General features: G+C 40.8%; 1 protein-coding gene across 10 annotated transcripts in view; it reads left to right on the forward strand.

Annotated features, from left to right (window-relative positions):
* Window positions 1-24033, forward strand: part of nktr (natural killer cell triggering receptor) — a 210864-nt gene that overhangs the window by 142083 nt on the left and 44748 nt on the right. For 8 of the 10 annotated variants that reach the window (XM_069912892.1, XM_069912899.1, XM_069912894.1 and 5 more), the window contains 4 exons: window positions 12569-12598; window positions 13194-13339; window positions 15593-15812; window positions 21140-21289. In XM_069912892.1, the coding sequence (XP_069768993.1) occupies window positions 12569-12598; window positions 13194-13339; window positions 15593-15812; window positions 21140-21289 (546 nt within the window). Of the gene's footprint in view, window positions 1-8177; window positions 8206-12568; window positions 12599-13193; window positions 13340-15592; window positions 15813-21139; window positions 21290-24033 lie in introns of all 10 variants that reach the window. The other 2 variants (XM_069912901.1, XM_069912898.1) reach the window with 2 other exon arrangements.

A 24033-nucleotide genomic window follows, 5' to 3' on the forward strand; every position in this document is an offset into this window, starting at 1 on the left:
TGACGGGCAAAGGTTTAGGAGTGACATGAGGGGGAACTTCTTTACTCAGAGAGGGGTTACTGTGTGGAATGGGCTTCCGGGAAAGGTAGTGGAGGCAGAGTCAATTTTGTCATTTAAGAAAGAGTTGGATGAGTAGATGGATGGGAGGGGGATGGATGGATATGGGTAGAGTGCTGGTAAGTGGGATTAGAGGAGGGTACTTGGATCAGTGCGGACTAGAAGGGCTAAATTGGCCTGTTTCCGTGCTGTAATTATTTATCCAACTTCAATTTCCTATCTGCTTCAAATATATATTTACCAAGCACAAATATTCTTGGATCTTTGTATTCTTATCTTCATAATTTGTCCTAATAATACATCCTTCCAGAGTTTTTCCATTTTTACACAAGACCAGACCGAATGTAAAAAAAAAGTCCCCATTATTACATCACAAACATTTATCAGGAGTGATTTGGGCTAAGACCATTTAATTTATATGGAGTATAATGTAATTGATGTAAAAAATTATATTGAACCATTTGATATCTAGCATTAATCATATTTGCAACACAATCTTGACCATATTTCTTCTTGAATTTATATATTTAAATCTTTTTCCCATCTTTATTTAAATTTATACAAATCCTTTTTCCCCATGATATCTTGCAAATTTATATCCATATTGGTAATACATTTCTCAATAAATGTATCTGTAATTAAATATTCAAATTGACTTTGCTCTGGAAGTCTATAATTTGTACTTAATTTCCTTTATAAATATGATTTAAGTTGATAAGCAAAATATGTATTATTTTGTATGTCATATTTCTCCATCAATTGTTCAAAATTTTAAAAAATAGCAAATTTTTATTGACTGTACCAATGATCAAATAAAGAATTATTTATAGTAAAGGGAATAAAAGTTGATTTTGACTTAGCATCATTTTAGGTATTTGATCATTTTTAATTCCTCCCTCCACATGGATCCCATTCCATATCTTCAATAAATGTTTTAAAATCAGTACTTCTATTTTCCCTTTTAGTAATTCACTATTCCAGTTGTACAGAAATTGCTCTGGAGTCGTTTCTCAAATTTTATTCATTTCAATTTGAACCCAAGCTGTTTTCTTGCCAATTTGCCAGCTTTTATGGTTCTTATAGATTAGAACCCTCCTCCCCCTTAAACTCTCTTGATTTTTATTTCCTGCAAAAACAACTGAAACCATTCAGTGATATTTTTCATTCAAGTGTCACCCACTGCTTGTCTCCCTCTTTCAGGCAATGAATCTGAAAACACCTTTGACTCATTAGGTTCCGTAAAATACCTGTTCTTCCCATCTGGAACAAAGACCTTCAAAACTGCCTTCCTTTCTTCCATAATACATTTTTAATTGCATTGAATTTTTTTTCAACAAATCAAAGCTTATATCAGGGTAAAAGAAAATCTTATTTCCATGATAAATCAAAAGTGACTCATTCTTTTGCTTGTTTCACCACCAGTTCCAACATCTCTCTTATTTCATAATGAAGAAATTTAATCTGTATTGGACGAGGTCTCCGACCTGGTTATGGCTTCGGCCGTAATACTCTATGAGCTCTCAGTCTCGATGTCTCCTTGAAAGTCAGTTATTCCCCCCCCCCCCCCCCCAAAGATCCAATGCTGTAAAAACATCTTAATTTCTTGTCCTTCGTTACCTTCTTTAAGTCCAACAATCTTTGTTATTCCTTCTACTAAAATTTCTAAAGTGTCAATTTTTTGCATTAATTGATCTTTTGTTGCAGCCGCTTCATCTTGCATTTTCTTCATTTGTTCCTTAAGGCCTTGAATCTCAAATTCATTCCCTTTAATTTTTTTTTCTTCCACAACTTGAAATTTTTTGTCGACTTGCTGCATCATTTTTTCCACCTTATTTATAATTTTTTTATTTTCAACTATACTCTCTCCACATTTTATTTTACTTCTTTTATTAATAACATCAATGATTGCTGAAGTTCTCCGATTAATTTTTCATCTCAGCTGTAGTTATACTAGACTCTTTCATTTTGCCCATCTTTTTAGCCATAGTTCCTTGTTCAAAACATATTTCTTCTCTTCTTCTTGTCCACTGGAACTGGAAGCCTCTAAGGTTATTTTTTAAAATTGCTTCCTTTTTTTGTGCTCTGCTCATGCACGACTCCTCGGGCGGACATTGTCCTTCTATTTTTCAACCTTAACTCTTTTCAGCTTTTTCGAGGAAAGTAGGGATTTACAGGCTAACCTCACGTCATCACGTGGCACTCCTTCCCCAAATACCCTCATCGTTTAGACAGTTATCATATGGGCCCCAGTCTATATCTGATGAGGCTATTTCAGCTTCCTTGACAGTGTCCCACAATAAATCATCTTCTGTGTCATCAATTGCACAAGAGATTCTGCCCTTTTTAAACTATTTTTATCACAGTCTCTACTTTAACTTTGTCCCATGCCTTGAGAATGGTTATACAGCACATCAAGTAATGCAGCACGCATTGCCCCGCCTTTTAAAAGTGACCTTTCTGCACTTGTCATCCATGTATTCCATTCCTCAAGCACATGGTCTTTGAATGGCTTGTTCAAGCAGACATCAAGAGGTTGCAATTACGATGTCAATCCACCTGGGATAACTCATGTAAGTATTATTCAGTGCTAATCAACTTTTAGTGTTCTCAGTTAAGTCTTTACGTCAACCCTCTGGCCACCTGTTCCACACATTGTCTATCCATAGTTTTACACCACTTTCATCCATCCATCCTTTTTCATTAAAATGTACAAAAATACCTGCGGGGAATTTTATTTTCAGTTTAATTTAGCGTTTGAAGATTAGCATGGGTCTTAACTTCATCCCGTCAGCCATGCACAATAACACCACAGTAAACCTGGTCCTTTCATGGCCTGTACTTCTGGTTTGCACAGTTTTTCCACAATCGTCTCGAAATTCATGGGGGTTTCGTCCATGCTTCCGATATTTGCCAATGCAAACTGGTGTTTTAGTCAGTTGCATATAAAAACTGGTGAAAACTTACAACTTTATGATCAAGATCTTTTGGTAGTTTCTGTTGATTTTTTTTTCGTAATACCAGATTTTTTTTGTTCATGAAACGATTACACCAGCCTACTGCAGCCTCAAAATCTTTACTGAGGTCAGGGTGTGACTTTGCCCTCTGCATTGCAATTGTTCTTATTTTATTTCGGGTGACTATGTCGCAATCACGTACCCATTCTGCAAAGTGATTTTCCAACTCTGGCCAACGAGTGATTCCTTTTCTCAAAGAACATTGGCTTTTTGGTATTTTTCTTAAAGTCTCTTTTTTCTTCCTTCAATCTCTAACCAACTTCTCACATACATCAAATTTTCTTGCAGCAGTGAAGTTGTTGGTTTTCTTGGCCATTTTAATCATTTTTAACTTAAAACTTCATATTTTCGTTGCATTGTGTCGATGGACCCTCCATGATAGCAATCACCTCCAGCCAACACCCAGCAGATCAATCCACGCGATCTTTGGGGGTCGACGTACATTCTGGTCAACAGCCCATCTCAAGCATCAAGAGTTTTGGGGGTTGACTTGTCTGCCAATCATTGGGCCAACTCAGCCATCCTGAAAATAGGTGTTGACTTGTACGTTGGATATAACTGTAAACCTCTTAAAATGAGGCTGAAAAATGGGGGTTGACATGCGCCAGTCGACTTGTACACTGAAATGTATAGTAATTCCGGTTTTCAAACTGTTTGACGTTCCACCTGGCTAAGTGAGTGATTTTCTGACCTTTAAACTTATGTTTGTTCATCTATAACTGTTCTGCCTTTTCAATAAAATACACATTTGCCCATGAATCCTTTACTTACTTTTGATTTTCACAAAGTTTCAAATTTAATGTACCAGATTCTGATTTTTTTTCCTGGGTTCATTCCTATGGCCTCTTTCAGCCCTACAGCCTTTTGGGGAAAATAATCTGTGTTCCTCCTGTTCTCGATTGGTATTTATTTCAGTGTTCCACTCTGAAATTCTATTTCTGAATCTCTCTGTCCCTTTTTTGTTAAGCAGCCTCCTTTGTGGTAACCTGCTGACAGGTCATTATCATGTCATTTTTAGATCATGGTCAAATTTTACTTTCCAGGAACATCTTTAGGTGTGAAATGTGCTTTTGAATAATTATTTTTTTGAAATCAGAAACATCAGAATTTATCGTCAAGAACATGCCACAAAATTTGTGTTTTGTGGCAACATCACAATGCAAACATTTCAATAAACCATATTTCAAAATAAATAAAAATAGTGCAAGGAAAAGGCAAAGTAAGGCAATGCCTGTGGTCCATGGTTCACTCAGGAATCTGATGGCTGAGGGGAAGAAACTGCCCTTGTGCTGCTGAGTGCGCGTCTTCAGGCTCCTGTACCTCTTCCCAGATGGTAGTAGAATGAAGAGGGCACAGCCTGGATGGTGGGGGTCCTTGAGGATAGAGGCTGCTTTCTCAGACACAACCTCTTGTAGATGTCCTTGGTAGAGTGAAGCCTGGTGCCTGGATGTCGCAGGTCGAGTTACCAATCCTCTGGAAAGTTTTTTCCTGTCCTGATCGTTAGCACCTGCGACCAGACAGAATGCTCTCCTCAATACACCTTAATTTTCAGTAATATACCAAATCTCCTCAAACTTCTCACAAAGTATAGCCACAGGCGATCCTTCTTCATGATTTCATCGACAAGGAACCGCCCCCAGGAAGGAATTTGAAGTTTTTGACTCTACACTGCTGACCCCTCGAAGGAGATTGGTTCGTGTTTTCCCTATCTTGAACCAATCTACCCTCTCTAAGTGGATTAAAATATTCCAAAGAACTAATTAGACGGCAGCAATAATGAGCTGCTTTCTCAGGGTAGGCAGGCTGAAGCCAGCATTTCACACAAGGTGACTGGAGATCCTCACTGGTGATGCACACTTGACCAAACTGAGGAAAAATGGAGGGTTCAAATTGTGATCCAAAGCAAGATGTAATGTTAACTGGTTTGAAACATGGCTTTCAATTGATGAAATAAACCATATCATCTGCAATGCACAAATATTGCAGCCACAAAACAACATATTTTGTGATGCGGCTTAGAAACCACAAAGATTTTTTGACCAGCCATTCTCGGGCTTTTTTTTTCGTCTGTGTCCCCCTTAGGACTCTGTTCAAAGTTCATGTCCCCTTCCCTGTGAAGCAGTCAAGTTTTGGTTTCTTCGTACTTCTACTGACTGCATAAAAAGCAAAAAAAAAATTGATGGGTTTCAATCCGTAGCCGCACCCCCCTCCCCAAATCTGCTGTGCCTCCGCCCCCCCCCCCCCCAAGGTGTGTTGGTGGTGAGCATGTAGCCCCTGTTGAGAATGGCTGTTCTTGACTTAAGATCTTGATGTGATTTGCAGTTTGGAGTCATAATGAAAGCAGAGGCTGTTTGTTCTTAACAGGACCAAATGCATTGTCTTTCATTTCTGCTTTGATGGTGGAATTCAGAGAGGGAAAAAAAAATTGGAGTAACAGCACTTGTATTGCGTCTTAGCAGTCTCCAACCAGACAGCATCTACAACCGAGTTCTCTGATTTCCATTAACCCCCCTCCCCTGGTCTTTCTCTTTCCATCATCCCTCTTTCTCCCTTCCTCCAGCTGCCCACCTGCTTCCCTTCCCTTCTATCAGAGAGCCATATTTCTTAGCCTTCTTTCTCTTAGGGTGGCATGGTTAACAAAGTGGAACGAGCTTCCAGCTGAAGTGGTAAATGCGGGCTCAATGTTAACATTTAAGAAGAATTTGGGCAGGTACATGGATGGGATGGGTATGAAGGACTATGGGCAATGGGACTAGGAAAACAAAGGTTCAGCACAGACTAGTGGCCTGTTTTTGTGCTATAATTGTTCTATGGTTCTATCTTTACCTCCTGTGGACGCTGCGAGATACGCTGAGTTCTCCAGCATTTGGGGGTTTTTACTGCAATTGCAGTATCTGCGGACTTTCTTGTCTCACTCCTGGAAGTTGTCAGAATGCCTATACTCCTGTTGAATGTGGGTGACCTGTGACTCATTGCTATTTGATCATTATTCATTGATGTATTTGCCCAGCAAGAGTCCTTGGATATCAGCACTTTCTAATCTCACTCCTGATTGGCCAGGTGCTAATTTTAAGATGAATACATAAAAGTGCTGGATAAACTTAGCAGGTCATGTGGCATTCTATAGGAAAAAGATCTCTGTGATACCTTGCTTTTATCTGCCTAACAAGCCATGCTCCTCCTCTTACAGTCATCTGAATCAAATCCATATTTTACCCTATACAGAGGACTGTTGGTAAATTCGGTCCATTTCAATGCCTCTTGTTCTCACTTACTCTTTTTACACCAAAAACCCACATTGTTGTCATATATACGACCCATCTCTGGACTCTTGCTTGTTCACACAGAAAACAAGAAATGCTGGGTCAGTGAGTCCTTTTACACAGCAAGCCGGCTTCCTGGAAACAGGACGTCACATTCCTTTCCCGTTTGGACCCGGCAACGTGGCTCGCCCTTTTACGCTTGCCCTGCTTTGTCTCTGATACAACCTCGCTTGGCGGATGAAGGATGGGTCTGAAATGACTCCGCCGCCCCCCCCCCCCCAATCCGCCATTGTCATGTTTATACAGGTTGGCGAGGTGAATTAAAGGTGGATTTTACCCACTTTCAATGTAAAAAGGATAACTGATTGGAGGTTTGAGTAAATTTTGAATATCCTAGTTTGTGATTCTTTCTGTCTCATTTCTAGTCCTCTAACTTGGCTGGCCTTTCCTGAATATCGAATATCCTAGTTTGTGATTCTTTCTGTCTCATTTCTAGTCCTCTAACTTGGCTGGCATTTCCTGAATATTGGCATGTATCGACGAACTCCTGCAGATCAATTCTCACTGTGGACCAATGTTTAGGTCAGACATCTGAGGACCACACAATACAGTCCTGTACCACACCACAGGGGTTGGTTAAACCACTTGTCTGCTGTGCTATCCTAGTTGTCAGCCATTTTCATTCTAAGTAAAAGAAGAATAGGAAGATTTTGTCACTCTTCTCACCTCATTGGCGTTAGCTGAAACTGCATGTCGCAATTTCAGGGCTTCTCGTTCCTCATTTTCTTCATCCACTGCTGAACCTCAGAATCTTTTTGCTGAGCATTTTGCACTGAGGATGGTGTTGTCTGGCTGCTGAAGTTCCTGTGGGGTTGGACACAAATTACGGTTATGGTTCAATTTATGGAACCCGTCCATCATGATAAATGCAAACAGTTACAGTGGGTACTGCTCAGTCTTTGCTAGCATTGCACAAATAGCTCAACCGCAATCACCAAGCATATTTGAACTTTTTTGATGAAGTTTGAAATTAGGTGTGAAGATTGAGTGTGTTTGAAATAAAGCCTGCATGTAATATCAACTTAAAAATACGGTGAATTGAGAGAGCTTTTGCTTTGCTCGTTCTGTTGCGTTTAAAATAAAAAGCTGCCTTGCATCTGGTGAACCCTCTCAGCAATTTTCAGGGCTACCAACCTTTCTTCGTGTGTGAACCAGTTGTAATCAGAAGTTTCTGTTGCATGGTGTGGACTGAATGTTTCATCATCCTCACCCATTAACCCCTCTTTCCATTCCTGACTGGTCAGTGACTGGTGCTAGGTGTGGGGGCAGAGCTGCAGTTATGATTTCATGGCTGCCAACAGTGTTTGGTAACCGTGCGGTTCGGTGCTCCTGGAAGACCTCTGGCACTTGTGCCAGCTGAAGCATTGTGAAACATTGGCAGAATAAGGCTTAACTCTGCTTGCCAAGCTGAATGCAGATTTACAGTGGTTCTGTTGTGTGTGGAGGGGCAGCAAGGGAGAAGCAATAGACAGAAAATTAGCTTGTTAACTGAAAAGCAAATGAGTGCAAACATAAAATGAATGTGAGCTTTGTGTCGAAGTTGAATAAAGTAACACATAAAAACGAAGAAAAATTTTAGAGCCCTATGCCAACAAGCTTCAAGTACATTTAATGCAATCTGTTTTTGTGCATTGCATCTGTTTTGTGACTAATTAAGAAAACTATCCTACAGTGTTGTGTTGACTTTTGATGTGATTTTGATATGTATTTTAAAAAATTGGATTTTTTTTGTCTGGACTGTATTACAATTTTTCTCTTGCCATTTTTTGTGTAAAATTTACAGAATCAATGTTACATCCTCCGCTGCAAAGGTAATGTTCCATTACTATAAGGCTGTCCTTATTTACTCAATATGTTGATTTGTTTTGAACAAAAAAATGTCATGAAATCATTGAGGAGGGGAGGGATCGATCGTATATCTCATTTTATAGGAAGAGGTTTCCAGTAGAATTGGGTGTGCTTTTTTTTTCCACTTCTATCCAATTATCCACAAAGCTATCTAATTCACATGCTGAAAACATGAAGTAAAACAGAAAATGGTTAAAAGTAAATATTGCAATGTGCCTGGAGATTGGTTTAAGGTTTCAGGTGGGCAAACTTTTGTCAGAAGTAATGACCTGTCATCTGAAACATTAACACAATCTTCCTTTTTTTTCCCCCCCAAAGTGCCTGAACCATTTCTATTTTCAATGTGCAGTTTCATACATTTACGATTGTCATTAAGTTGCCATTGTGGAAGAGGAGAAACACACTTACTAACTTAAAACAAAACCTCTCCATTTTCACCACTTCTTTCAACCGAGGCCCCCTGTTTTCCTTGACTTGAGCAGAACCCATTAAATTTACATGTTCTTGGGTGCTGCCAGTCACCAGTGCAAGAGTGGCACTATATAAAGCCACCTATTAGCTTTGAAAAGCCTATTACATGTGCAGTGGCTTTACCGGAGACCTGTTCTCTAGAGCAGCCATATTCAACCTTTTTTTGGCTATGACACCCTTGGAACCCTGCTCAAAGTTTATGAATCCCCCTTCCCTGTGAAGCTGTCAAGTTTAGTTGGTCACTTCTGTTGTTGCTCTGGCTACATTAAAAAAATTATGATTTCAGTCTGTGCCCCCATTCCCACCCCCCACCCCCCAGTTGAGAATGGCTGTTTGAGCCTTGTAATCTGGGAATGGTCTAACTTTTTCATATATAACCATATAACAATTATATACAGAAACAGGCCAGTTCATCCCTTCTAGTCCATGCCGAACATCTTTTCTCACCTAGTCCATTGACTCGCACCTGGCCCATAACCCTCCACACCTCTCTCGTCCATCCAACTTTTCCTTAAGTATTAAAATCGAACCTGCATCTCCCACTTCAGCCAGAAGCTCCTTCTACACTCCCACCACCCTCTGAATGAAGAAATTCCCCCTCATGATTCCCTTAAACTTTTCCCCCTTCAATCTCAATCCATGTCCTCTTGTTTGAATCTCCACCACTCTCAATGGAAAAAGCTTGTCTACATTGACTCTATCTGTCCCCTTCACAATTTTAAATACCTCTATCAAATCACCCCTCAATCTTCTTTGCTCCAGGGAAACTCAGAAACCCAGGCCACATTCTTGTAAATCTCCTCCGGACTCTCTCTATTCTCTTTATGTCCTTCTTATAATTTGGTGACCAAAACTGCACATAATATTCCAAATATATTCACCAATGCCTTATACAACTTCCACATGACATCCCAACTCCTGTACTCAATACTCTGATTGATGAAAGCCAACATACCAAATGCTTTCTTCACCACCCTTTCTACATGTAACTCAGCTTTCAGAGAATTGTGTACCAGAATTCCTAAAACCCTTTTCTTCTACTCTACTCCTCAATTGTCTATTACACTGTGACCATATTCAATGTTTAAAAATAAAGGTGAAATTTATGTAATTTTCAAAGATTTTTTTTAATTCAAAAAGTAATCCAAATTCTCACTTTGTTGTTCTTACTCAAGTTGGTAAAGAAACTGGCACAAAATAGTTTCTTCTGGTGAAGCACAATAGGGTATAGGCTTCAGAACGTACAGGTAATGTAAGTAAATACTTCTTCACCAAAAAGATGGTGGATATGTGGAACTCTTCACCTCAAACTATAAATGAAGGATTTTTGTTAAATTTATTACGTTACAGAATTGGCGTATTTGGTTGCAAATTAGCTATGGAGTGAGCACGCCAGAGTGGCTAAATGGCCTACCCATGTTCCTTTGAGTCTGCATGTTCCTATGATTAGTTTCATCAAACTTTCATGTTTTTAGATATTACTTTGTGACCTTCAGGTAGATACAGACACTTCAATCCAAGAATTTTCTTAAAATTCGTTATCCATCTACAATGCAGCTCAAGTCTTCTGAACTCTTGCATTCATGAACCTAAAACAACCCTACTGTAAAATTTGAACTGGAGCACAAAAACAAGATCTTCACATTGAATCTGGTCCCACACCTCCAATTTTGACTCTGTGAACTTCAGCTTTTGGTTATAATCATTATAATTGTGGCTCTGTGGGAAATTTACCTCAAGTTGCTTCACTGGACTAGTGATCGCAACTTAACCAGTGGTAATCATAAATATGTATTCATACATGCTTTAAATTAATATTTATGATTATGAGAACAAGATGGAGAGAGAGCATCTTTCAAGCATGTCTTTTATGCATTGCTTAGGGGAAATTCTTGTGGAAATTGTAAGTTTATCTGGAATGTTCTTGGTTGGCTTTGGATTAGAGTGTCTGTAACCTGCTTTCGAAAGTGATAAACACAAATTTGGAATTTAATGGTATAACTCGTGTCAAGTTAAATAATCTACAATACAGCCATGCTCTTTCACGGATAAACACTGGGAATAAAATAAAATCTGACTATTTTAATCTGATGGACAGTTTTGAGAAAGGTGCACTGCAGAAGTTCTGATTTGTGAGATGAAAAAGTAGGTATTATTGAAGGTATATTTCCAAATGCACCCATAATCTTGGTTGCAATGCAAGCTCTGCTTTTATGTATAATGTGTTTGACATGCTTGACTAAAATCTTCTGAGGCTTTGTTGCTTATTTATGGTTTCCAAATTTTTATCATGTCATTCAAGCCTTGTGCAACTGCAACCTCCTGAAGGTTTCTCAGTTCCCTGATTTCTTTCAAATATGTCTGGATGTTCACATGACCACGGATCAATTAATGTCACTTCTCTTCAGAGTTATTGCTGTACTCTGTTAAATGCTCTGGTCTTGCAGCCCCATCAAGTTGCATCTCCTTTCAATTTCATTTGTGCAATATATTTTTAAACTATCACATGGGTTAGGGTTAGATAATGAAGATGGTGGACTTTAGAATTAGAGATAATGACATGATTGTCGATAGGAATTAATTCAAAACTCCCCCTTTATTTCAGCATTAAATTCTGCATTGTAGCAATTCTTACTGAGCTTGGTGATCAATCAAGGGTGACACAAGGTCCACCAATTTTACTTCACTTTCGCCTCCTTGGTGCTTTGTCAAACAAAGTGGTCTACCTTGCTAATCCAGCAGGCAGAGGTATTCTGTGAGTTGCACTGTTGAATTTGTCCAGTGAATGGGACAGACAGATGCAGGACGCAAATGTGGAGGAGGAAGCAGTCCATAAGATGCAGGACACTTGACACTAAATTACTAAAAGATACTTATTACTATCTAGTTTGGTATTCTTAACAGTAACTAATTCATAGAAAACGATGCCATAGTTTCCCCTCCAGTAAATTACTGACAACAAAAAGTCGAGCACTGGCTAAATTTCAAAGTTGGGTGGAGGGAGCTAATCTCATGGTTAATTCACGAATTTAGTTACAACTTTAGGATCTCCAGTCAATGGCTGGGCCATTCAAATTTGTTTCTTTCCTATAAAATTGAATTTAAAATAGTGTTCAATCAAAATTAGCAAAGTTGAAGTTCAGTAGTAAAATTAGCATGGCTTCACTTATGTGGATATTTACATTCTGCCATTAAAAATATCAAATCCGCTCGCTTGGAAGTATTTAAAATTGTGCTTCCACAAAATCCATACGGAAAAAAAAAATTCAGAGACCAATCAGGAAGAATAATTTGAGGGGCTTTTTGGAATGATAGATGTTTCCATAAGTACCTATCATTAACCTATTGAATACATTCTTCTCCTAAACATTTTGCGATTAAGAGAATGGGGCACCATAATTCATAGCTTTTGTTTATGGTCATTACGTTTGTTTCAGAACTATGTGATATTATTAAAGACTTCAAATCCAAATTCTTGCTCCATTTATATAGTGTACTGGATGGAAGTAATGTTCGAATTCTTAGACCCAATGCTCATGAGAACAGGGGCACAAGGAAGGTGTCTATGCCCAAGACCTGGGGGCACCTACATGTATTTTAATAAATGCAACAGTTGAGTGTGGGATTAAATACTCGTCAACCCAGAGCATGAGATGTGGTTTGTTTGCTTGTTAATTGAACAACCCTTTGAAATGCACTTCTTTGAACTAATTATTTTTTCTTTTCCTTCCATATTTTTAAATATTCTTCAAAACTGACATAAAAATGATCTCTACTCTGTGCCCGAATTCGTGACATCCTTCCTATTCTTTTTCAAATCATCTTTCCAAACAATGGACTCTATTAATGGAACAGAACTACAAAGCCAGCGCCACATCTGGATGGGTAGGTCTCACCAACTTGTTGTGGTCGTCGAAAGATCTTTGAAGTAAGCTTGGTTTAGAAGGAAATCTATAGTAAAGACGCTTCTGCTTTAAATTTTTAATTCTTATAGGTGTGTATATTTGCTCTGTAATAAAGCAAGTGGATCTTTAAAAGTCATCCATTTTCAGGGCAGGAACACTTTGTTTTGGAAAAAGAGATAATTTTAGCAGTAAAGAAGGGATGGCTGGAGCAAACAGCCTGAATTAGAGCTGCCAGTTTGCAAATACAGAGAAACGAAGCATCTATCCCACTCAGTTTTATCCTTCAGAGCTGCGTCTTCTGAAGTAATGTATTCACATTTGCAAATAAACCATGTCCACTCGCGCCTCCAAGTATTATCTTTACAGGGTCCACTGTAGTGTGTTCAATTCGAGATTTATTGGTGTTTGTGCAATGAGTGTTCAATATGTTTCCCACAACCAAGGAGCCGATTCGTAAATACCAGGGAAGCAGCTTGATTTCATTTAATACAGCCTCTTGATGTTAATTGTCAAAGAAATGTCTTGCTGCTGTGGAGGAATCATAACCCATGTTCCGAAACTTTGTTTTGTTTTAGTGTTCATGTCGTCTTCGGACAGGTGATAACTGGTTTTGATGCGATAAAAGAAATAGAAAATCTGAAGACAGATGCTGCCAGCCGTCCATACGCAGATGTCCGAATCATTGACTGTGGAGAGTTTGTCCCGAAATCTGCAAGTCATGGTGATTTCTTTCGATGTGTCTAAAAGCGCGTGTTTGGTAATATTTGTGGTCTTACTGAGTGCTGGCCAAAGTAGCTGTCACTCTTTCACAGTCACTACAGCACAGAATCACCTTTTGACCCATCTAGTCCCTGCCAAAATATTATTCTGCCTAGTTCAGCATACCTGCATCAAAACCATATCCCTACCATCCATGCATCTATTCAAATTTTTCTTAAATGTCAAAATCGAGCCCGCATTAGCCATTTCAGATGGCAGTTCATCCCATACTCCCACTGCTCAGTAATCCAGTTTTAAAATCTTTGTAAGCAACTAGGGCTGTTTGATCTATAGAAATGTAGAAAAGTAGATGCCGGAGCAGGCCATTTGGTCCTTCAAGCCTACACCGCCATTCAATATGATCATGGCTGATCAGTACCCGGTTCTTACCTTCTTCCCATACCCCTTGATCCCCTTAGCCACAAGGACCAAATCTAAACATTAACCAATGTGCAACTACTTCCTGTGGCAAAGAATTCCACAGATTCATCACTCTCTGAGAGAAGAAATTTTTCCTCATCTCAGTCCTAAAAAAACTTCCCCCTTATCCTTAAACTGTGACCCTTGATTCTGGTTTTTCCCAGCATTGGAAACCACCTACCTGTGTCTAGTCTGTCTAATCCCTTAAGAATTTTATATATTTCTATAAGATCCCCCCTCAATCTTCTAAATTCCAGAGAATACAAGCCTAGTCTATCTATTCTTTCTTCATATCCAAGTCCTTCCGTCCCTGGTATCAATCTAGTGAACCTTCTCTGCACCCCCTCCATGGCGAGGATGTCCTTCCTCAGATAAGGAGACCAAAACTGCACGCAGTACTCCAGATGTGGCCTCACCAAGGCCCTGTACAGCTGAGTACAGTACTCCTGTACTCAAATCCTCTTGCTATGAATGCCAACATAGCATGCTGTACCTGCACACCCACTTTCAATGACTGATGCACTGCAACACCCAAGTCTCTCTGCATCTCCCCTTTTCCTATACCATTTAGATTTTCCTGTTCTTCATTCCAAAGTGGATAACCTCGCATTTATCCACATTATATGGCATCTGCCACGTCTTGGCCCACTCACCTAACTTGTCCAAATCAATCTACATCCTCCTAGTGTCCTTAACACAGCCAACTGCGCTACCCAACTTCGTGTCATCTGCAAATTTTGAGATACTGCTATCTATTCCCACATCTAAGTTGTTGATATATATTGTAAACAACTGTGGCCCTAGCACAGAGCCCTGCAGTACCCCACTAGTCTTGACCTGCTTTAGTGCCTGAACGTTCGGTGATTGCTGGTGCCCAAGGACTCTTCCCTTGACAATCATTGATCATGATCCATTTAATTGAGGGCATTTGAAAATAACAGGAGCAGGACGCAGCCAGTTTCCCATTTCACTCTTCAGAAAGATCATGGCTGTTCCAATCTTGGCCTCATCACTACTCTCTCACTCACTCCCCATACCCTTGTACCGCTTGGAATCACTGTCAATGAACATCTCCAAGCTCTCTGCAATAGGGAATTTCGATCAAGAGCTGCCAAGAGAAGAAATTCCTTCTCTTTAATCCCATCTGAAATGGAGACCCCGCCCACCTTATTCTAAGCTATTGAACCAACTGGGGAAAAATCCTCTGTAGCCAAACTGAGATCAGGATTATAATGAGCAAGCTATTTTTTTCTCACTGGCTGAAAAGGTGGGAAAAACAGGGAAGACAATTGGGAGAGAACATCACAGTGATGTATATACCGAGCAGGCCTGCTGGGCAATCTTGAATGGTTTCTGTCTGTGTGGAGTTTTCAGGTTCTCCCTGTGACACTGAGTTTCCTCCTGATGCTCCAGCACTGCCAACAACTAACATGGATTGGCAGATGCCTCTAAGTTTCCGATCCAAGTTCAAATCCACTTATAACCATATAACCATTTACGGAGCGGAAACAGGCCACGTCCGCTGATTTTGTGCGCCCTCTTCAGACAATGGTCCCGATGGGTTTGGCCCTCGAATTCCAACTTCAGTGGCTGAATTCTTCCGTTATTCCACCTTGGCAACCTCCAAGAGTCTTGTTTGCAAAACCAACAAATTGGGAAGATAAAGAGGTCCACGAGCTCCTTACCTCCCAAGCTTGAAGACTAAAAAGAGTTTTTTTCTTAAATATTTCCAGGATATATGTTCATAGTGATATGTCTCCATCAGATCTTTCACTTTGTCTTCTGTACATTTCAGTGACTGAACGCAAGAAAAAGGTCATGATATCTTACTCCTCGCACGAATCTGCGACCAGCTCAGATCCTTCAACGTCTTCCAAGTCCTCTGACTCGGAGTCGGAAACTGAAGAAGAGAGAGAAAGGAGAAGGAAACGGAAGAGAAAGATGAAAACCAAGCACTCAAAAAGGCGGAGGGAAGCCAAGAGCAAAAAGAGAAAGTCATCATCCAGCCAGAAGAGGTGCGCAGTATCTCATTGTTTCTCTGCAAGTGTGTTTGTGGGGATGACGGGAGGGGCTTTATCACTGCAGCCGAATCCTTCCTGATATTTCTACTGTAGTTCGACATTGGAATGAATCAGTCTGGGAAATTAAATATGATGTATACCATTACTTGGGAGTGCATACAGCTACTGCAGTATCATATCAATATCACAGGGCAGTTCATCACTTGCATAGCTTGCTTCCTCTGTGTAAATTGCAATTCAGTTCTTTAGTTGTAGTATGGGAGAAACTGTCTTGAGGACCATTTCAAAATTCCTTTATTGTCATGTAATAATGCAGAAAATGTAAAATGGCACAAAATGTCTTATGGCCTGCTTTAAGTCAAAGAGTCGCAAATTAGTATTAGGGGGGCGCAGTTAGCATAGCGCCTTTCCAGCGCCATCGATCGGGACCAGGGTTCGGATCCCACACTGTAAGGAGATTCTACATACTCCCTGTGTCTGTGTGGATTTTCCCCGGGAGCTCTGGTTTCCTCCCACCATTCCAAACATACCAGGGTATAGGTTAATTGGGTATAAACAGGCTCGTGGGCCAAAATTGTCTGTTAGCGTGTTGTATGTCTAAATTATGTGCTTGGTGCCCCTTACATAAGAGAGAAAGAGAACCAAAAGAAAATTCTTTCAGAGACATTGAGTATCAGCCGATTTGCCTCTGCAGCCTCCTCAACTGCACAGACTCTGGTTCGACCCATTGGCAACGAAAGCTCCAGATCTAAGCCTCCGACATGATTAGGAATCTTCAGTACTCGAGGCCCTTTGGGAGCCCTCAGCACCCTCACAAATCCCGGTTCCGATACTTGGCTCCCATGCAGCCTGCGTGGGTCCTTCGACTACAAGTCGCTGACCGCCTGCAGCCTCTGTGGGTCCTTCAACAGTGAGTCCGTCGCTGGTCTGCTGCCTATAGGATCATACTCTTTGTTTCTGCTTCTTGGTGGGGGTGGTGTTTTCCCCGTTTCTGATTCCTTGCTCCCAGTCTGCAACCTCTCATGGCCACTCTCAAGCATGGTTGCTGCCGATTTGCGCAGAGGCCGCGCTGTTGTGGGATTTTAATTATAAATGCTATCAGCTCCATTAGCAGGCCATTTAAAACCTGTATGCCTCCACCGGCATTTGGATCGGGCTGTTGGACCCTGCGGAGCAGCACTGTGTTTCCGCTGCCCACTCTCCTGGGTCCACACTAGTGGCAGGGTTTCCATTATAGTAGCTCCAGCAGCGCCACCTTGTTCCTTCCTGCCCATTTTGAATGGGCTTAATTACTGACTGTATCCTGCTCTTGTTATGTTTCTACACTTCTACCCACCGATTTCCCAGCAATCCAACTTTCATTTAATGATTGCCTTTGGGCTAACTCCACAGAACTAGGAGTAACCTTCCGACATAATGTCTGTCTGGTGTATGTGAGTGGGTATGCGGTTGGACTGGCATTCGTCTTTCATTCTTCACCAAGGTTGCTGGGCAGTAATCAGGCACTGACCATTCAGCCTTTCCAACACATGAAGTGCAGAGCCTGCCTGGATGAAGTTCTTAGCGGTTGTCGGTTAATTGAAGTTTTTGGGCCGAACAGGCTTGTGGGCCTGAAAGGCCTGTTACTGAACTCTATGTGTATGTGTAAATTCTTTTTCAATCTTTTTACTGTTTTTTGAGAAAACAATAATATCAAATACATATGATTAAATTTCAGGTAAAGTAAATCAAAATGACAAATAGTAAACAAGGTTGATTTTTAATAAAGGAAAAAAATACCTATAATGTAATTTTTAACCCTGACCTGAGTGATTACAATCAAAGCCAAGTGTCAACTATTAACTTCAATACTAATAGTTAAAAAAAATGAAGAAAAATACAAAAAGAAGTTTTAATTAAAAAAAATAAAATTATTGATCTATAAATTTTGAAAATAATTAATACTCGTTTTAGTAATTGAGGACCTAATTTTCTCGAGAGAAAGGGATGCCATCAAATCTGATAACCATTGTGTATGTGTGGGAGGGACATCTTTCTATCACAGTAAAATGAGCCGTCTAGCAATCAGGGAAGCAGAAGCAACCACGAGGGATTATCTTCAGCAAGCAGTTGTTGAGAGTCAAGTTCCCAAACTTTCTTAATGTTATAGAAGGAACTATCACTAAATCTTAAAAATCGTTCATAAAGGGCTGAAAGCAGTCCTTTCTGATTAGGTCTAAAGTTACACTATATTCTATATGTGTAAATTGAAATGTTTTAAAAAAATTAAATTAAAGTTAAATACAGAAGGGCTGGAAGAACTCAGCAGGTCATGCAGCATCCATAGAAAGTAATATTGAGGGTGGCTCAGTTAGCGTACTGCTTAGTGCAATGCTATTACAACACCAGCAACTCAGGTTCAAATCCATCACTATCTGTACGGATTTTGATGTTCTTCCTGTGTCCATGTGGGTTTCCTCCAGGTGCTCCAGTTTTCTCCAATGTTCCAAAGAGAAGCTCATAGGCCACATGAGTGTATTTTGGCGACATAAGCCCATTACGCCTGCTGATTCTTTGGACTCTAAAAGGCAACTAATATTTCAGGCCTGGGAAAGGGCCCAGGCCTGGAACATTGGTTACTCTTTACTTCCTATAGATGCTGTGTGACCTGTTTAGTTTCTCTAGCACATTTGTGTATCGCATCCTACCCCAACATCTGCAGCCTTTCTTCTTTAACTCCTTTCAGGACTGCATCCTTTGTCTTGCGTTGCATTTATTAAAAAAATAAATTTTGTTTTATACTGTGTCTCATTTGTATCTCATCCCAGCTTCATGTTTAATAACTGCTTTTTTTTTTGTTTCCTTTCCAATATTTTTCATTTATTTTCTCCAAATTGCTTACCAAATTCTTGCCACATTGTGCAGAGTGATTGTCCTACTTAGTGTTCAATCAAAATAGAATCGACCACCCTCTCCATGCATACACATGCACAAACATTCACACATCTCATGTCAGTTGATACGTGCTAAATAGTGATAAACTGATTATGCTCTGAGAATCCAAGGTGAGATTCAACAATGTGTATCAGTGAGAAGATTAATTTTAGAAAGATGAAATCGTGATTGGGCAGCATGGTTAATGCAACACGGGTTTAAATCCGATGCTGTCTGTAAGGAGTTTGCATGTTCTCCCCTTGTCTGCGTGGGTTTCCTCTGGGTGCTCCTACCACCCTTCAAAAATGTATGGGGGTTATAGGTAAAATTGGGGGAATGTGGGTAGTATGGGCTTGTGAGCCTGTAAGGCCTGTTACTGTGCCATATGTCTAAATTTTAAAAAAAAATTATTGAGTATTTGGGGTCAAAGCTTCAGGCTTCAGTTGCTATTTATCAGTCTCAGGTTCAACTGTTTACATGCTCTCCCTTCCCCAAGTAAATATGATCACAAAAATAGGAGAGAAAAAAGAATTGTGAGTGAAACTTGAAAATGGATTTGAAGGAGAGAGAGTGAGTTTTTAAAACTTACACAGAGCATTACAGCACAGTACGGGCCCTTTGGCCCACAATGTTATGCCAACTTTTAAAACCTGACACCATAACAATTTAATTTTTCCCCATAACCCTCTATTTCTCTTGCATCCATGAGCCTGAAGAGTCCTTTGAATGTCACTATTGTGCCAGCCTCCACCACCAACCCTGGAAATGAATTCCAGGAACCCACCTCTCTCTGAGTTTTAAAAAAGAAAACTTCCCTCTGACATCTCCCCTAAACTTTTCTCCACACACCTTAAACAGATGTCCTCTGGCATAGCTATTATCATCCCAGGATAAACGTGCTGGCCCCACGCTATCTATGCCTCTCATAATGTTGTAGATCCCTGTTAAGTTTTCCAACATTTTTCCATCATATTAAATTTGAAACCTCTGTTAAGTCACCTCTCCTCTTTCTTCAATTCGTTTCTGGAATGCACTGATGATTTTAAAAGTGAGACAATATTCCTTGACCGAAGCACAAGAACTGAGTATTGATAAAGGGTCCCTAGAAACACTCTTATCCTTCGTCACTCCAAAGGGAAAAGTCCTAGCTCTGTCATCCTTGCATCATTCTCCAATCCAGGCAACATCCTGGTAAACCATGTTCCACAATTTGTTTTTCCTCTCCCAAACCTATCAGATGGTTTCAGTGGTTGCATCTTTATAATTGTTTGGAGTGAATCTTGTGAATTGTATCACACCAGGATCTGAACATATAGCTCCGATTAACTACTGAACTTTAGCACCGATTGTTTCAACTATTATATATATATTTCTGGCAAAAGGGTTTCAGCTGGAGCAAGTGCCAGAAGTGGTCGGCTAAAAGAAGAAATTTCAAAAAGTGTGACAAGAGTGATACACAAAAGTTGAGACTGGCATGGGTCAGTCATGCACGACAGGACAGGCTTGAGGGGACTATTTTTTTCTTGGTGTTCTTCAGATGGTACTGAGTCTCATCCCTGTAGTAACTGTACCCTTCTGCATTCCAAAGCTTCATAATCCTAACAGAAAAGAATCTTCTTCTCCACAGTCAATTTTTCTATTTAATTTCCTTAAAGAAAGGTACATTTTGAGATTGATGGATTTTGTGGTATGGAAAACCGTAAGTTCAGAGTAAAATTGTAAAGTAAAAAGAAATGCGGCTTCTACACCAGGGAGATTGGATCCAGACTGGGAGATCACTTCGTTGAGCACCTTCGCTCTGTGCACTGAAACAGCAAAGGACTTCCCAGAGGCCAACCACTTCAATTTCACACTCCATTGTTACACTGACTCTTCTGTCCATGGCCTCTATTCTCTCATCTCAAGATCACCTTCCAATTGGAGGTACAATTCTGGGTTGGCATTGTCCAACCAGACGGTATTAGTATCAACTTCTCCAATTTCTGTCAATCCCCTGCCCCAGTCTCTCTGTCCCCAACCTTGCCTCCTTTCTTCCAGTTCCCTACCCCCAACCCTCCCTTCTTTCAGCCTCCATCACTTTTCGGCTTTGTCCTCCCACCTGCATCCTCCTCTGCCCTCTTATCTGTAAGCCTCTGCTCCCTCTTCTTCCCTCCCCTCCTTCCACCTGTTTTTCCAGATCTGACGAAGGGCTCAGGCCCAAAATGTTGGTTACCCTTTACTTCCCACGGATGCTGTGCAAGCTGCTGAGTTCCTTCAGCACTCACGTGAACTGCACTTCCAAGGATGCACCATTTTAATAATGGTGAATTGTGTTTTCAATGGTTTCAGGATCCGTTTAAACATACCCATGCACAGACTTTGGTAAATCCAGGGCTTAGTGAGCTTCAGTCTGCTTTTTTGTCCTCCAGCAGCCATAACGGCATGGGCGAGGAAGATGAAAAAGACAAGGATTTAAATCCAAAGCGGCAAAAGCTATCTGTAAGGCCCGAAGAGATCCCTCCGGTACCAGAGAACAGGTTTCTGCTCAGACGGGATGTGCCAAAACCAGAGGCGGAACCGTGAGTGATGTGCAGTTGTTATGTTTTCCATGTTACTTTTTTTTAAGTCAGTCAGTAACAGTTATAAAGATGGGGTGTGATTTTTAAATGCATGAAATTCCCACTGCTTGTGATGCTGTATTGTGAAGCTCATTCTCCATGGGCTGGGACTTTATTCCCAAGATCAGCCATTCTCAATGGGGCCACAGCACATTTAAGGGGTTCACAGACTGAAATCATAAAATATTTTTAATTTAGTTAGGAGGAGAGAAGTTCGAAAGAAACCAACTAAACTTGACTGCTTCATTGAAAGGGGGTGCATAAACTTGGAGCTGAGTCCTAAGGGGGCCATAGCCGGAAAAGAGTTAGAACGGCTGTCACAGGTCATAAGAGGCTGAGGATGATCTTCTCGATGTTTATAAAATCAGGAGCACAGATAAAGTGAGTGGTCCCACATTCTTTCTCAGAGTAGGGGAGTCTAAAACTGAAGGACAAGGGTGTAAGGTGAGGGAGGAAAAATTTCAAAGGGACATGAGGGATACCTTCACACAGAGGGTGGTGGGTACACAGATCAAGCTGCCAAAGTGGTAGAGGCGTAGACAAGAGTAACATTTCAAAGACATTTCAATAAGCACATGGAAAGAAAAGGTTCAGAGGGAAAGGCAACCAACTTTTTGAAGGACCCATCACACTTCAGACACACTCTCTTCTCCATTTCCTCACAGCCAACCCCCCCCACCACCAATTTGAAGAGAAGGTTTAAGAGTGTGAAAGCGTGGCAGGCAGAGCAAAGTTCAAGGATGTTCTTGGCCATGCAAAGGGCTGAGTTAGATGTGGTTTGGTTGAGCTCTCCATGAAGAGTACTAAATAAATGGTTAAAATTTGAAAATCAAGATTTTCTTCATCAAAAATGGTTAAAGCTAGCACGAAGAAGCCAAGGGAATTGAGAACAAAGACTGAAGAAGCTTCTACTTAACCAGGAACCTTTGGTGAAAGTCTGAAGGGAGCTGTGCAAAGAGTCGGGTCATCATCCTGGAAAAAATGTATGGTTTTACTGAGCATCATCCTGGAAAAAATGGAGAATTTGAGTAACCAATTCATAAATGTTGAAATGGTGATGGAAAAAATGACTGAAATAAAAGATTGTAGGAGAGAATGGGTGGAGCAGAAGTTGAATTGACGAAATTGCATGAAAAACTTGAGGCCTTGGGGGGGGGGGGGGGGGGGGGAGCCAAAGAATGGGAGGCGGACAGACAAGGACTGCTTGATAAAATTGATCAAATGGAGAACTTCAGTCAACGGAAGAATGTCTGAATTATTGGACTAAAGGAAGGAATCGAGGGAAGGGACCCAGTGAATTTTTTTCAAAAATGGATCCAACAAGTGAAGACAAATTTTGAAAAAACCTGCATATCAAGAGAGTTCACCGAACACTTAGACCCAGAAGAGCTGGCGATCAGAGACCAAGGCCAGTTCTAATGAGGCTTTTAAGCTACTGGAAACGGGAGATTAATTCTGGGAGCAGCATTATTCTAAAAAGAATAATGGCCTGTCCAAGGTTGATCATAAAAAGGTACTCTTTTTTTCAAGACTTTAGCCCGACCTTAATTAAACAAAGAAAAGAATTTGAAGTACCCCGCAACTTTAAGGGGAGAAGTAGCAGAAGGGAACGGACGATTTTTCAAGAACAAGAACGAGGTGGAAATTTTCTGCGAAGTTTGTAAAAAAGATTGAGGTTACCGAGGGAGAAGATTATGAAAATATTTATAATGGAACTAAGTAATAAAAGTTAGCCACTTTCAGATGGCCACAATACCTGACTGGAAAGCCACACATTATCCTCCTGTGCGGCTGTTGGGTGGCCATCTGAAACCGGAACAGCCAGCCAGGAGGTTTACTTTCCTAACCCTCCTCCAGGAGGAATAATATCCTGCTTCGAGTCTCGTCCTGTTGCAGCTGAAAGCAGCCCGGGCTGCCGGGGGGGTGGGCTGATAACGTCGCGGTGACGTCGTCAGCCAGAGATGTCAAGGTATGCTGTGAGATGAGTTCCCGATGTTGGGTTTTTATTATTCCTGGCGTGTAATTAACTCGGCTGTTAAATCCACTTGGTTAGATTACATTAAACTCGTATACTATTTGATACACTTGGAAATGTCGACAGTGCAACATGTATGGTTTTGTATTTGCTTTGGGAAAATATTAAGATATTGCAGTGTTCGTGGCTTTGGAGAGTTTTTGATAGTATCTGTTCAAAGTTACATTCTGAATTTGAAATAATACATTAAATGTTCTTTCATAATGTTCACAATTTTTCTGACCAGGCAGGTGTTCCAGTAACTAAAATAAGTTAGACTTCTTCAAATTTTTTTTCGCACCCTCTCCCATATATCCGCTCGCTCTGACCGGGGGGAGCGCTTGCCGGCAGCGGGAGTCGGGCGGGCGAGTGTGGGGGATGGAGCGGGAATCGTGGGGAGGGAGGGGGGGGGAGAGACCGGCAGCGGAAGTCAAGTCATGCCTGAGTTGTTTGTCAGGCATGCCTTGACGCACTTCTATGATGTGAGGGCAGTGTGGGTGGGACTAGCAATTGTCCCGAGTAGCCGGCTTTCGCTGCTAGGCGGCTAGCAGTCAGCTAACACGTTTAGGTGCCAGAAAACCGTCCATTCCATGGACACCTAAACGAGCCAGCTGAACTCCTTTAGCCGCGCCTGCAGGCACCTAATCTTCATCAGAACACCTAAAAGCGGCTGTTATTTTTTTTTACTGAA

Source organism: Narcine bancroftii, unplaced genomic scaffold, assembly GCF_036971445.1.
Source record: "Narcine bancroftii isolate sNarBan1 unplaced genomic scaffold, sNarBan1.hap1 Scaffold_258, whole genome shotgun sequence".
NCBI classification, from domain to species: Eukaryota; Metazoa; Chordata; class Chondrichthyes; order Torpediniformes; family Narcinidae; genus Narcine; species Narcine bancroftii.